The sequence below is a fragment of the Gopherus evgoodei genome, chromosome 11 (genome assembly GCF_007399415.2).
Source record: "Gopherus evgoodei ecotype Sinaloan lineage chromosome 11, rGopEvg1_v1.p, whole genome shotgun sequence".
Taxonomy (NCBI): Eukaryota; Metazoa; Chordata; order Testudines; family Testudinidae; genus Gopherus; species Gopherus evgoodei.
The window spans coordinates 42,056,452-42,070,892 of record NC_044332.1 but is presented as its reverse complement, the minus strand read 5'-3'; the positions used below and the strand labels follow the sequence as shown (position 1 = coordinate 42,070,892).

At 39.2% G+C, this 14,441-nt stretch overlaps 1 protein-coding gene across 4 annotated transcripts in view; it reads left to right on the top strand.

Moving 5' to 3' along the window:
* The window catches only part of UBR3 (ubiquitin protein ligase E3 component n-recognin 3), a 217,063-nt gene that overhangs the window by 58,055 nt on the left and 144,567 nt on the right, over positions 1-14,441 (top strand). For all 4 annotated transcript variants that reach the window (XM_030580246.1, XM_030580243.1, XM_030580245.1 and 1 more), the window contains exons 9-17: positions 624-803; positions 2,108-2,241; positions 7,204-7,290; positions 7,768-7,833; positions 8,241-8,330; positions 8,817-8,945; positions 9,043-9,095; positions 10,080-10,213; positions 13,393-13,478. In XM_030580246.1, the coding sequence (XP_030436106.1) occupies positions 624-803; positions 2,108-2,241; positions 7,204-7,290; positions 7,768-7,833; positions 8,241-8,330; positions 8,817-8,945; positions 9,043-9,095; positions 10,080-10,213; positions 13,393-13,478 (959 nt within the window). The remainder of the gene's footprint in view (positions 1-623; positions 804-2,107; positions 2,242-7,203; positions 7,291-7,767; positions 7,834-8,240; positions 8,331-8,816; positions 8,946-9,042; positions 9,096-10,079; positions 10,214-13,392; positions 13,479-14,441) is intronic.

The window sequence follows — 14,441 nt, the reverse complement described above, 5'->3', positions numbered from 1 at the left end:
TTAGAATAATGCCTGACTTTTGTTAAACGTTATGCTCTGGTCCTGGCCATGAGGTCAGATGCCAGTTTTGGTAGGGTAGTATTACAGTAATCAGTTAGTTAGTGAAAGTTGGGACTCCTCAGTCACATGTCCAGATGGAGCACTGTTCATTAGTCACCTTCAGTGAGAGCCATACTTGAAGAATGAACAGTTACTTACCTTCTAGTAACTTTGGTTCTTGGAGAGAGAGGTGTGTCTGTCTGTCTGTCTGTCCCCATTTCTGCTTTTTTGGAGTCCTCTTAACCTGAGATTTTAAATTAGCAAGGTGACTGAGCAATAGTTGCTACTGCTATGCCTTTTATGCTCTAGAAAGGCAGGGCACAAGGACATGTGCAGTGCAGGCATGGTCCAACAGCCACTACTATTCAGATTCCAATCTCTCGCAATTGGGAGACATGTATACCTAGAATGGGATCCACACAGTTGACAAGATCTTGAAGAACAATCATTGATATAAGCCATATGCTGTGCATGCTATAATTGTTTTTAAACCCTGATTCTTTTAATTATTCACAATGTTACTTACTATATTTTTTCTTTAAAAAACATCATGATGGGGTTTGTTTTCATCACTTTTTTCCTAGATGAAGAAAACAGTTTACATGTCGTAGTGAACTGTGGGGAAGCACTATTAAAGAATAATACTTACTGGCCACTTGTTAGTGATTTTATTAATATCCTTTCGCACCAAAGTGTGGCTAAGAAATTCCTGGAGGATCATAGTCTGTTAGTAACTTGGATGAATTTTGTATCATTCTTTCAAGGTAAGTGGCTGTTAGCTTTCTTATTCAGTGATTATAAATACCTTTTTTGGAATATACCTTATTTAAAATCTTTTCTCTCCTGTACTTAAGCAAGAATTTTTAAAGGTGGCACAATGTTTACAATAACATACACATTACACACCCTTATATATAAATATTTAATCCATTAGCGTGTTCATTTTTAATCTGATGCAAATTTCTGGAAGTGGATAGTATATTCTAAATTACTCAAGCCAAAAGAATTCTGTTTCTGAAATGCCAACTGATGAAAAGAAAAGGCTGAATATGTAAAGGCATTAAGCACTTCTGAGGTGCAGTTATAACAACTGACATCTTGACCAACACCAGACGTTGAACCAGGGATGTCCAAGATCTAGAAGTATTCGTTTCTACAGACTGAACTAAAGAGAGCAGAGTCTCAAGATGAGAACTGTAATAGATTTGCATCCCTTGTGGATTGAGGCACACCAGGGAATGTGTAATATGTGTTGATTGGTGAGTTACGTACTACTTCTGTCAGGGAAACTTGTCTCAAGTGTTTGAGACCCACCATGATTAGAATTCTGGACAAGCCCCAACTTTTATCATGGCCGCTGAGGCTCTCCAGAGCTCAAGGCATGAGTCTCTCTACAGCTTGAGTTAAAACGTTAGGCTTTGTAGATAAAGCTCGAACAGACCCATGTAGCCCATGTTGATCAGGCACAGAGGGGTTGAGTAAAATGCACTGGGTTACACGCTGCCAGTGTTCTCAAGAAGTTGTACTAATAGTGTAAGTTATTACTTTGATAGAAGTATGTTTCAGTGTCAAAGTTCTAACCTCAATGCTAGGGAAAATGAACTTGACGTATTTAGGTATTCTTTGTATTAACGTGGGGGATTTTTTAATGATTTGTTTTTCCCTGAATGTTTGCATAGTGGAAAGCATGCTTCCTGTATGGAAAGATTCAAAATTTTGTAGTCAATTTAAAGATTCTCATTGATTGATTTGGAATTCTAAAAGGAGTCCAATTCAGATCATGGTGTCTGCTCAGCATGGGTGCTTGAGTTGCTAGCCTAACATGGCCAGACTTTCTCTACTCAAATGACCTCTTTCTAGTCAACTTTCAAGATTTCTGCTCAGTTCAAATCCTTAATCTTGTGGATACTTAGGTACAATTGATCATACCCTCTGAAACTCATTTCATGGATATCATCTCCCTGTATAGGTATGCATATGTGTAAGTGTGTATAATTTAAAAAAATACTAAGTTCCACTTAATGGTAGACAAAGATGCTATTGTATAACACTGCTTACATCTTTTAAGGTATGAATTTAAATAAGCGAGAATTAAATGAGCATGTAGAGTTTGAATCACAGACCTACTATGCTGCATTTGCTGCTGAACTGGAAGCCTGTGCCCAGCCAATGTGGGGACTGCTATCACATTGCAAAGTTAGGGTAAGACAAACATTTTTTTCATTTTTACTTTGTCCTTTTAACAATAAATAACTAATTTTAACTTCCTTTTTGGAGTTTTAGCAAATTTTACAGGTAGTTGGATTTTAGGGTTATATATCAGTTCTCCATCCACTGTTACTTTCTGGATGGTGTATGAAATTGAAGTTGAGTAAAAATACATCAGGTAGTATTTTGTAGTCAAGCTTTCTTTGAACAGAACTCACAAATCCTTTAAAAGACATTTATACCCATGTTCTCTGCGATTAGATTTGGCAAGTCATTTGACTGGAGGAAAAAGTGATGACTTCAGATCTTCACTTGGAAGATCTTTGAAACTAACCAGAGGGGAATTTTGAATAAAAATATTCTTGGCTGAAGTGTTTTCTTTCTCCAGATTGCTCAGCTGGAGCACCAAAGATTTTTCCATAAACTAAATCATGACTTTCATCAATAGCTGCAGGCTGAAATGTTCCCATGGGTTTGTCTTGATGATTCAGGACAAGCTTTTCCAGAATCTTCCTTGTGTGAAGCCTCAGTGTGTGTTGAGATTTATTTTTCTGTTTAGATGAATTAAGGCATTTCATTTATACTTCAAATAAGGGGGCTTAGAAAAAGCAAACCAGTCCCCGTTGTTGGCTTATCAAGACATTAGATGAGGGCAGTAATTGTTGGAGTTCTGTAATATGTGTACCAATTGCTGCTGTCTTCTAGTAGGTGATACAACTACCATCAAGTAGGCCACACTAACATATGTCCTTATAGTGTTGGTGTCCATGTTACATGTAGGGTTTTACCCAAGCCTGGACAACAGTTTTTGCCAGCCAACTGAATGATACTGTAAATAGCTTCTGACCTGCATAGTACAATGTATAGGAGTCCTGCTTATGAGTTTAAGAGAGTAATCTCTTTAAATCAAGGCAATGTATATGAGAATATCAAACCCCCAGTTTGATTTTAGTGTCTTCACAGAAGCTTTGAAAAGGATGATGATATTGGAGACTTGTTTCTGTGGAAGAGTAGAAAAGCCACCGTTTGCTTCTCTGAAAGAAGCATTGTTTTAGTGAAAACAAAGATAGCATGGGCAAGCAACAGACATCTCTGGCTATAGCTATTAGAGCTGAGGATATAACTCTGTAACAGCATTCTCATAAATCCTTTGAAGTGCCTATTTAAATATGATTGATGTTACTTAGCCGTAGTCTACACTACGAGTTTAGGTCGAATTTAACAGCATTAGATCAATTTAACCCTGCACCCCTCCATGTGATGAAGCCATTTTTGTCGACTTAAAGGGCTCTTAAAATCGATTTCTGTATTCCTCCCTGACGAGGGGATTAGTGCTGAAATCGACCCTGCTGAGTCGAATTTGGGGTAGTGTGGACACAATTCGACAGTATTGGCCTTCGGGAGCTATCCCAGAATGCTTCATTGTGACTGCTCTGGACAGCACTCTCAACTCAGATGCACTGGCCAAGTAGACAGGAAAAGCCCTGCAAGCTTTTGAATTTCATTTCCTGTTTGGCCAGCATGGTGAGCTGATCAGCACAGGTGACCATGCAGAGCTCATCAGCAGAGGTGATTGTGGAGTCTCAGAATCACAAAAGAGCTCCAGCATGGACTGAACAGGAGGTACAGGATCTGATCATTGTATGGGAAGATGAATCCGTGCTATCTGAACTCTGTTCCAAAAGAGAAAATGCTGGAATATTTGAAAAAATCTCCAATGGCATGAAGGACAGAAGTTATAACAAGGACCCGCAGCAGTGCCGCGTGAAACTTAAGGAGCTCAGGCAAGCCTACCAAAGAACCAGAGAGGCAAATGGCCACTCCGGGTCAGAGTCCCAGATGTGCCGCTTCTATGATGAGCTGCATGCCATTCTAGTGGGTGCCCCTACAACTACCCCACCCCTGTGCTTCCCTCCTCCTCCACCCCTCCCGGGCATGAATTTGAAACAACAATGACTTTATTGCCTGTGCAAGTGGAGATCAAAGGGGGAGGGGAGGGCGGTTGGCTTACAGGGAAGTAGAGTGAACCAAGAGGGCAGGTTTTCATCAAGCAGAAACAAACAGAACTTTCACATCGTAGCCTGACCAGTCATGAAACTGGTTTTCAAAGCTTCTCTGATGCACAGCATGGCTTGCTGTGCTCTTCTAACCGCCCTGGTGTCTGGCTGTGTGTAATCAGCGGCCAGGCGATTTGCCTCAGCCTCACACCCCGTCATAAACATCTCCCCCTTACTCTCTCAGATATTGTGGAGCACCCAGCAAGCAGTAATAATGATCGGAATATTGGTTTCGCTGAGATCTAACCAAGTCAGTAAACTGCGCCAGCGAGCTTTTAAACGTCCAAAGGCACATTCTACCACCATTATACACTTGCTCAGCCTATAATTGAACTGCTCCTTACTACTGTTCAGGCTTCATGAGCCATGGGAGCAAGGGGTAGGCTGGGGTAGGTACGACCGTGCAGTGCTGCCGACTGGCATGGTATTCCAGGCCTCCAGCTGGCATGATATTCCAAGCAGGACTGAATCTCCATTAGACGAAACTTAAAGAAGAGAATGACCTGCAGTCATTCACATTTTTGTCCAGGCACCCCCGACTGACCTCACCGGGGCTGGCCAAGAGCACCCATGTCTGTCCAGGTGCCTCCCACCAACCTAACCGAGGTTGACCAGGAGCACCCACGGGATGATGAGGACGGTTAGCAGTCGTATTGCACTGTCTGCCGTCCGCAAGGGAAGGGGATGCTGCTGTGTAGCACTGCAGTACCGCGTCTGCCGTCCGCAAGGGAAGGGGATGCTGCTGTGTAGCACTGCAGTACCGCGTCTGCTAGCAGCACCCAGGAGACATATGGTGACAGTGAGCTGAGCAGGCTCTATGGTTGCTGTGGTATGTCATCTGCATGGGTAACCCAGGAAAAAAAGGCAAGAAACCATTTTTTGCCATTGCTTTCATGGAGGGAGGAGGGCCTGATGTCGTGTACCCAGAACAACCTGCGACAATGTTTTTGCCCCATCAGGCATTGGGAGCTCACCCCAGAATTCCAATTGGCAGCGGAAACTGTGGGACAGCTACCACAGTGCAATGCTCTGAAAGTCGACACTAGCCTTGGTACTGTGGACGCATGCCAGCGACTTAATGCGCTTAGTGGGGACACACACAATTGACTGTATCAAATCAATTTCTAAAAAAATCAACGTCTATTAAATTGACCTAATTTCGTTGTGTAGACATACCCTTAGTTACAGTCTCCAGAACTGAGACTAAACTGTAACTACACTGACTGTAATAGGAATGAGGTTAAAATGTAATGGGGTATAGATTGATACATGTGTCTGAACAACTCTGGTGATTATACTGTAATGATGGGAAACAAGAAAATTAAGTCTGCTGTGATGTGATTGTAATATTGGTTGTTTCTTGTTTGTGCCTGAAAATAGACATTTTGGGATAGTAATAAAACTACATATTTGTGCATAATTATCAAATCCGAGATCTGGATTATTAACTATATGCGATTAAATCTCTTGCATGATGATGAGAAAAATTGTTAATTTGTGTGTCAAACAATGGTAGACTAGCAGAAAATAGAATTCTTCAATTGAGAGGAATACCTGAGACATGAAAAACTTTACATTTCTACCTCATCATCATTTATTATGAATAATAAATATCAATCTTCTAATTTAAACTATTTTCCAATATAAGTAGGAGGAGTTATGTTGGTGTTCATAGGACAGTAAAGTCTGGATTGAAATGTGCACTGAAAAGACTTCTTTGAGTAAACTAAATATTCCGAAAGTTTAAATTAGCAATTGTAAAGGCATTTTCATATTGTAAATCATATTAAGATATTTTTATTAAATCTTTCTTTTGAGGCTAAATTACCCTTAGAATACTGTGCTACTGTTAACTAGTTGGCACTTCAAAAACTAGTAGTCTTTTTCCCTCCCTACATGCTTCTGACCCCACTGCTTGAGGTATATAGCCTATCTTGCCTTAATTTAGAGAGATGCAACTGAATTTAAATTGTATTTCAATGTGAGAACATTATGTATATTGATATTAGTTTATGGTTAATCTGAAACAAAATTACTTTAATTGTCATTACACTCATGTTTGTTAATCTAGTGGTGAGCACTGGATTTTACTGCATTAGTTTACTAAACTCTAAAGACATTGCAGTAGAAATGTTTGAATAGGATATTGGATGCCTAATTTTTTTAGAATCTGTGCATGAAAGGTTCCTTTGTATGCACAGATTCCTCTTTCTGTGCTAAAACAAACAAATTAAATTAAACAACATTAAGTCACCAAGACCAAATAGTCTTATTTGTAAGAATGTCAAAGGAACTCAGTCAAGTGGCTGAACAAACATTTATATCAGCTATTATTATACCCAAGGACTGGAGAGTAGCAAATGTTTACCTGTCTCTTAAAAAAAGGTGTTGGGGATGGTCCTAGGAATTATAGACCTGGAAAACTTAATTCAGGACTAGGTAAATTGGTTGAAACAATAAAATGAAAGTTTTTTTTAATACAACTTGGTTGAATGTGATAGAGGGCACCACCAGCATGGCAGCTCAGAACAGATCTGGACAACAGAATAGCAAAAACATTCTAGATTCTTGTATGCTAGCACTCCTACCATTGATGAATTTGGGAAAAGCCTCAGTGTAGAGCAGGACAGTGTCAACCACCAGTAAATTGTTAAAACGTTAATTTTCAGTATTGGAAAAGAGAACTTTTTTTAAATAAAAAGAGAAACACTGTGAAAATTCCATATTTGTGCACTGTTTTAAAACTGTGAACGCAAAAGAACAGAAAAAAATCCTTAAACTATCATACTAGTTAAACTATTTTCCCCATTGTATTAATGAAACTGTTACTCAACACTATTTTTGAATAGTGTGGTACAATGTACAGTGGTGCAATGTCAAATAATTATTCTTATTGCAGGAGACACAAGAGTACACAAGAAATGTTGTTAGATACTGCCTTGAAGCACTTCAGGACTGGTTTGATGCTATCAACTTTGTAGATGAGGTTTGCATCCTTTATATGATTAAACAAAATGTTGTTGGAAATGTCTTGTTAAACTTAAATACTTTAAAAGTTAATTTTTTTCTCCTTTACATAATAAAAATATTATCCTTTTAAGTACTGTAACAGATGGATTACCATGTTAAAAACAATGCAAGTCTTGTTAAAACCTTTGTAATTCATGGGTATAATGTGATATATCGGTGAATTATGAATGCTGGAGTCCCCAAATTAATTAATGTGAACTTGTATTCAGACAATGAGGTCAGACTAATATTCTAGGGGCTAGGCAGGAGAGATCAACTGGAATGGTTTGAGAAAAGGGAGATGAAGCATTGGCAGGGGGAGAGAGATAGTAACGTTAGCAATATCTAGTGGAAAGAGCCATCAGCAGTGGATGTGCCCGGTGAAATGATAGTCTGTGTGATTCTTATACTTTTTTGTATTTTGATGGTAAAATGCATTGTGTTTTCATTGCAGCCAGCTCCTAACCAGGTTACTTTCCATTTGCCACTACATCGTTACTATGCTATGTTTTTGAGTAAGGTAAGCGTGCATTTGTTACCATATTCTATAAGAAAATAAGGTGTTGTATGTTTCTAGCAGTGGGCCCCAACCTTTTAGCTAGACGACTACCTGCCGAGAACGCCGGACAAGCAGCCTCCTAAATGCTGCCATGAAGTGGCAACGTCAAGAGACGTTGCCGCCAAAATGCCGCCATGAAGAAGCGTCATCAAAAGGCGTTGCCACTGAAAATTCAGCGGGATTTCGGTGGCAGCACTTCTTGACGTTGCCACTTCTCAGCGGCATTTGGGCAGCTGCTTGTCTGGCAGCCAGTAGGCAGGCGTACATGGATGCCCCAGCGGGCGCCATGGCAGGGAGCCCTAGTTTATAGTATGAAAAAATCATTTCCTTACTTTCTCATTAAAATTTTTAATCCATTTTGTTTGTAGGCTGTCAAATGCCAAGAGCTAGATCTGGATTCTATTTTACCAGATCAGGAGATGTTGATGAAACTAATGATTCACCCACTTCAGATTCAGGTATGGTGTCAGGCTGCTTTTTTGGTTTGAATGTACAGAATATGAAAGAGGATGGCTATCTCTTTTTCCATCTTCCAGTCCAAATAGTTTAGACATTTTTTAAAATACTTAAACAGCAGGGGAAAAACATGTTAATTGTGGAATACAAAAATTAACGTAGGTGACAACTTCTTGAAATATATGAAATGTTTATCACTGGTAAGCACAGTTTTACAGTGATTTTGTCAGAATAAACTTAGAAAAGTATTTCTTAGAATCACAGAGAACAACTTTTTCAAATAGTGTTAACATCGTACAATGACCCTAGGCAGGGTGGCTCTAGCTTTTTTGCCACTCCAAGCATGGCAGGCAGGCTGCCTTTGGCAGCTTGCCAGCAGGACGTCCCCAGTCCTGCGGATTCGGGGGGATCACAACTGAATAGCTGATTTTTCCTTGAACTGTTTGCAAAATGTTTATTTCAGCTAATTTTTTTTCTTTTAAAAATAGGCAAGCCTTTCTGAAATCCATAGTAACATGTGGGTAAGGAATGGTTTACAAATTAAAGGACAAGCAATGACTTATGTGCAGTCTCATTTTTGTAACTCCATGATTGATCCTGACATTTACCTATTACAGGTAAGGTATAGTTTCTGTGAACTCAAGTACTGTGTTTATAAGAACGCTAATGACTGATGAGTAAGGAGATGTACCATGTACATGTTTGTTTTTACAGGTCTGTGCTTCTAGACTTGATCCAGATTATTTTATTTCATCAGTTTTTGAAAGGTAAGGTCAAAACATAAGGATAAAATGAATACCACTATATAGCATTCTGCCACTTACTATTTAAAATATACTGTGGGGGGAAAAGGCGTTTGACCTGCTGAATCCCTCTTGCACCACAGCACTTCCTTTTTTTTCCTTCCCAGATGGAAGAATACGCTTCCATTAATACAATTTCTCTGATAGGTTCCACTGTGGCAGTTTCATTCATCCTCCCTTTCACTTAGGGCTGGTTTTGGATTTACACTCCAATGTATGCAATATGTTTATGAAACCCCAGAGTTGAATCTCCTGAGCTTTCCAATTTTAGAAGTGTTGCACGCTCTGGTGTGTAAGTGTTTGGAACTTCCACACTGAAGGCGAGAATGAATAGCAGTGAGGATCACAAGACGTCTGCTTGCTTCTATGGGAGAAGGCCTGGTCTACACCTAAAACTTAGATCAACTTAGCTTTGTCACTCAGGGCTGTGAAAGATGTCACACCCTGTACAAAATAGTTAAGTCAACCTAACCCCTCTCTAGACGCAGCTAGGTTGATGGAAGAATTATTTTGTCAACCTAGCTACTGTCTCTCAGAGAAGTGGATTTCCTGCATTGACAGAAAAACTCGTTCCGCCAACATAGGCAATGTTTACACTACAGGATCACAGCTCCCACATGATAGCTATGCTGCTGTAGCATAGACATGTCTGAAGAAAAGTAGGACATAAATCTCTATACCAATTAACCAACTTTCAAGTATTCAGTTGATATAAATGCCACGTATTTGAATATGAAGTATGAATAGGATCAGTATAGTACAATGAAGATAAGGATATACTTTCTGAAAATAAAAAGCCTTTCACTTCAAGGTTTGCTTCTAATTAGATTATATACAATTTATTTTGTACTCCTTTTGGGCCTGGGCCTGAGTGGTACTTCATACCTCTCAGCATCAGGCTCTTGATACGAAAGAACGTGGTCTCTAACCTTACTCTGTGTCCTGTAGATTCAAGGTGGTAGATCTGTTAACAATGGCATCACAGCATCAGAATACAGTTCTTGATTCAGAACATGAGAGATCTATGTTGGAAGGAGCCTTAACATTTCTTGTCATTCTGTTAAGTCTTCGCTTACATTTAGGTAAGAATCACAACTGTCTAGTCACAAATATTACTGTAACGTGGAATTTTTTGTGTATTTGGTTTTAAATTTTTTGGCATTTAATAGCTGTCCTGTAGCAGAATAAGTAAAATTATTAAATAAAATCAAATGTCAGAGGGTAGCCGTGTTAGTCTGGATCTGTAAAGGCAGCAAAGAATCCTGTGGCACCTTATAGACTAACAGATGTTTTGGAGCATGAGCTTTCGTGGGTGAATACCCACTTCCTCAGATGCATGTAATGGAAATATCCAGGGGCAGGTATATATATGTGTGCTAGCAAGCAAGCTAGAGATAGCGAGGTCAGTTCAATCAGGGAGGATGAGGCCCTGTTCTAGCAGTTGAGGTGTGAAAACCAAGAGAGGAGAAACTGGTTCTGTAATTGGCAAGCCATTCACAGTCTTTGTTCAATCCTGAGCTGATGGTGTCAAATTTGCAGATGAACTGAAGCTCAGCAGTTTCTCTTTGAAGTCTGGTCCTGAAGTTTTTTTGCTGCAGGATGGCCACCTTAAGGTCTGCTATAGTGTGGCCAGGGAGGTTGAAGTGCTCTCCTACAGGTTTTTGTATACTGCCATTCCTAATGTCTGATTTGTGTCCATTTATCCTTTTCCTTAGAGACTGTCCAGTTTGGCCGATGTACATAGCAGAGGGGCATTGCATTTCCTCTAAGGAAAAGGATAAATGGACACAAATCAGACATTAGGAATGGCAGTATACAAAAACCTGTAGGAGAGCACTTCAACCTCCCTGGCCACACTATAGCAGACCTTAAGGTGGCCATCCTGCAGCAAAAAAACTTCAGGACCAGACTTCAAAGAGAAACTGCTGAGCTTCAGTTCATCTGCAAATTTGACACCATCAGCTCAGGATTGAACAAAGACTGTGAATGGCTTGCCAATTACAGAACCAGTTTCTCCTCTCTTGGTTTTCACACCTCAACTGCTAGAACAGGGCCTCATCCTCCCTGATTGAACTGACCTCGTTATCTCTAGCTTGCTTGCTAGCACACATATATATACCTGCCCCTGGATATTTCCATTACATGCATCTGAGGAAGTGGGTATTCACCCACGAAAGCTCATGCTCCAAAACGTCTGTTAGTCTATAAGGTGCCACAGGATTCTTTGCTGCCTTTAAAATCAAATGGTCATTCTTTGTTTATAATTTGGTTTCAGTTTCATCAGTTGCTTCATTTTAACCATCCTAAAAACTAGAAACAGCCAAAATACAGGGTCAGGGTGTCTTTTCCTTTATTGCAATCAAGTCCATTCCTGTCCTTGAGGGAAATAAATGGCTGAATTTTTTTTATACATATGATCATGAGATATATATTGAAGCTTAAATGTCAATACTAGTGTTTGAATCAGCAAATCCTAAAGCTCCTACTTGTAATAATCTCTTGTGATTGAGCTTCTTATTTCCCTGTCTGAACTTTTGACATTCCTTATTAACTGAAATTTTATTGTATTTTATTATTTTTATATACATGACTTGGTTTCTGCTGTTTGTATCAAGTAAATTGAATAGGACATTATCCAGTCAGTGCTTGAATTAAAGGACTCATTTCCCATTTGGGCACCTCAAAAATTATGTGCGAAGAAGCAAATGTGCAATATTTTCAGCTTTGTGAACATTCTACATTATTTCTATTACAAATTAACGGAAAAGGAAAGTATCTTACCAGTAACCTGGGTTAAAATCCTGGTCTTGTACCAAGCCTTCTCCCCTGGCCATGCAAAACTTGGCAGCTGGTAAAACTTTAGATCAGAGATCGGCAACCTCTCCGAAGTGGTGTGCCGAGTCTTCATTTATTCACTCTGATTTAAGGTTTTGCGTGCCAGTAATACATTTTAATGTTTTTAGAAGGTGTCTTTCTATAAGTCTATAATATATAACTAAACTATGGTTGTATGTAAATTAAATAAGATTTTTAAAATGTTTAAGAAGCTTCATTTTAAATTAAATTAAAATGCAGAGCCCCCTGGACTGGTGGCCGGGACCCAGGCAGTGTGAGTGCCACTGAAAATCAGCTCGTGTGCCACCTTTGGCACGCCTGCCATAGGTTGCCTACCCCTGTTGCCGCGGTGGTGCTGCTGTTCTTGCTTTGGATCCACTAGTCTTACCCCATTCCGTAAATTGCTTCTGCAGCTTTGCACAAATTGCCCTTTCAGAGCACATGCTCTGGCATGCTGTCTCTCTGCATGCGCTTCCTACATCTTGGCCCAAACATGAGCCGTGCAACTACTGCAGTTATCCTGTCCGTTGGGCCTTCCATACCTGCAGAGTGAGTGAGGCAGATTTACCCCCGGTAAAGTCCTGTAGATATATCTTAGTGTTATTGACACTGATCTTCATTCAGTATTATGCTGAACGGAGAGCTAGCTGAACTGAGCTTTCTAATCACCCTTTCCAGCATTTCTAATGTTACTGATGTAGGAACATGTGCTAGTTGGTAGAATAAGTCTGCAGTATGCTAATTTGATATTGCTTCAGTGTCATAAGTTCCAAACATTCAGCTAAGGACATAGAATCTGTGAAACCTTCCAGGTGATTTTGTTTTGGTATATTCCCTCTCCCACCAAAAATACATCGTATTTAACACAGAATAAAATTACTTTGATGTTGCCATAGAAAAATGAGTTAAATTCCAGTACTGCAAATACTTACGCATATGATTATTACTCATGTGCCTGAAGTTAAGAGTGTGCATAAATGTTTGCAGTATTGGGCCTAAGAAACTACTTAAAATCCTGGCTAAAACTTGCATTCTATTGTATTTTATTAAGCTTCACAACACAGTCTTTGGAAAACATGCTTTAGTGTTGTCTCCTGTGCAATAGTTTGTTTTCAAAACAGCATATATATTGAGAAATATCAGTAAGCTGTTACTTTACACAACTTCCAAATGCACAGAGCACTTTTATAAGAAAATAGGAATAGTTTAGTAAATTCTTGTGGACATCTTCGGAAATCAACCAGAAATCTGAATTGTAATTGTAACAATGTAACTGTGTTAACTTGGATATCAAACCGTTGAGTCTCACATTTGTAATTAGCGTTTAACTTACTGAGATCTGAAAACATGTGTGTGCCTCTGTATCCTCTTTTTCTTTACTCTTACAACTTGTACAGGGTATTTAATTTTATTTTTATTGTCCTAGGAATGACAGATGACGAGATCCTCAGAGCAGAGATGGTAGCCCAGCTCTGTATGAACGACAGGACTCATAGTTCACTACTGGATCTCATATCCTTGGAATCTTGTTAACTTATTTATTTTGATTTCTCTGTGTAACTAGTACTGTAAAAGAAAATTGTGTTATGCAGAATTATCAAGCTTATGCACGATGCCATCAATATTGCTCGCTTGTAACAACCTCAAACTTTAGGAGTTGTGGGCAGATGTCGTTAGATTATGATGTACTGTTGATCACAATGAAATTTTCTTCAGTACTTTAGTCTTCCTTAATTGTTCATATGAAAATGATACACGTGAGGCTTTGCAATACATTTTAGAAGTTTTTACAGTGTACTAGGTGTTTTGCAGCCAAGTAAAATGTGATCCTTTCCTTAAAGAACTTGCAGTTCAGTTGTAAACGTAGTGCAGTAAGTGACAGCAATAATTTAAAGGCAGAAATGGTGAAAAGTAGGTTGAGGTTTACAACAGTAAGGTAATAATATGAGTGCTTAGGTATGATATGTGCACATCATGCTAGTTTCACAATCTGTTTTTTCCATTTTATTTTATTTTTTCTTTCCCTAGTTTGTTTCCACCTATATCTTCCCATCCATCCCCCATTGCTGTACACACAATATTGTTTTTAATATTTTTAGGTAAACCCACTAGTTTTCCCCCTTCCTGAATTTTCCCTCTATCATCAAGCACTCCGCCTCCCCATCTTTCCCTGCACATAAATCATAAAACATAAATCAGCAACTTTTATGTCCCTCCTCAGCATGAAGGGGTATTTCTATTAATACTTAAAACCAAACTAATTCATGAATATCCTCGTTTGTGTATTTGCACTTCACCAACCTTTCTTTGAGAGTCAATGCCACGTTTCTCTTACCCACCTCCCTTTTTCCTCCATTTCTCAAGAGCTTCTTGGTTTGTGGGTCATCCGAGCTGCCTGTTTACTCAACACTAATGGCTTATTTAAATTTTTATAAATCCTATTGCTTACCAAAAGTTAAAATAGCTAAAGCAGGG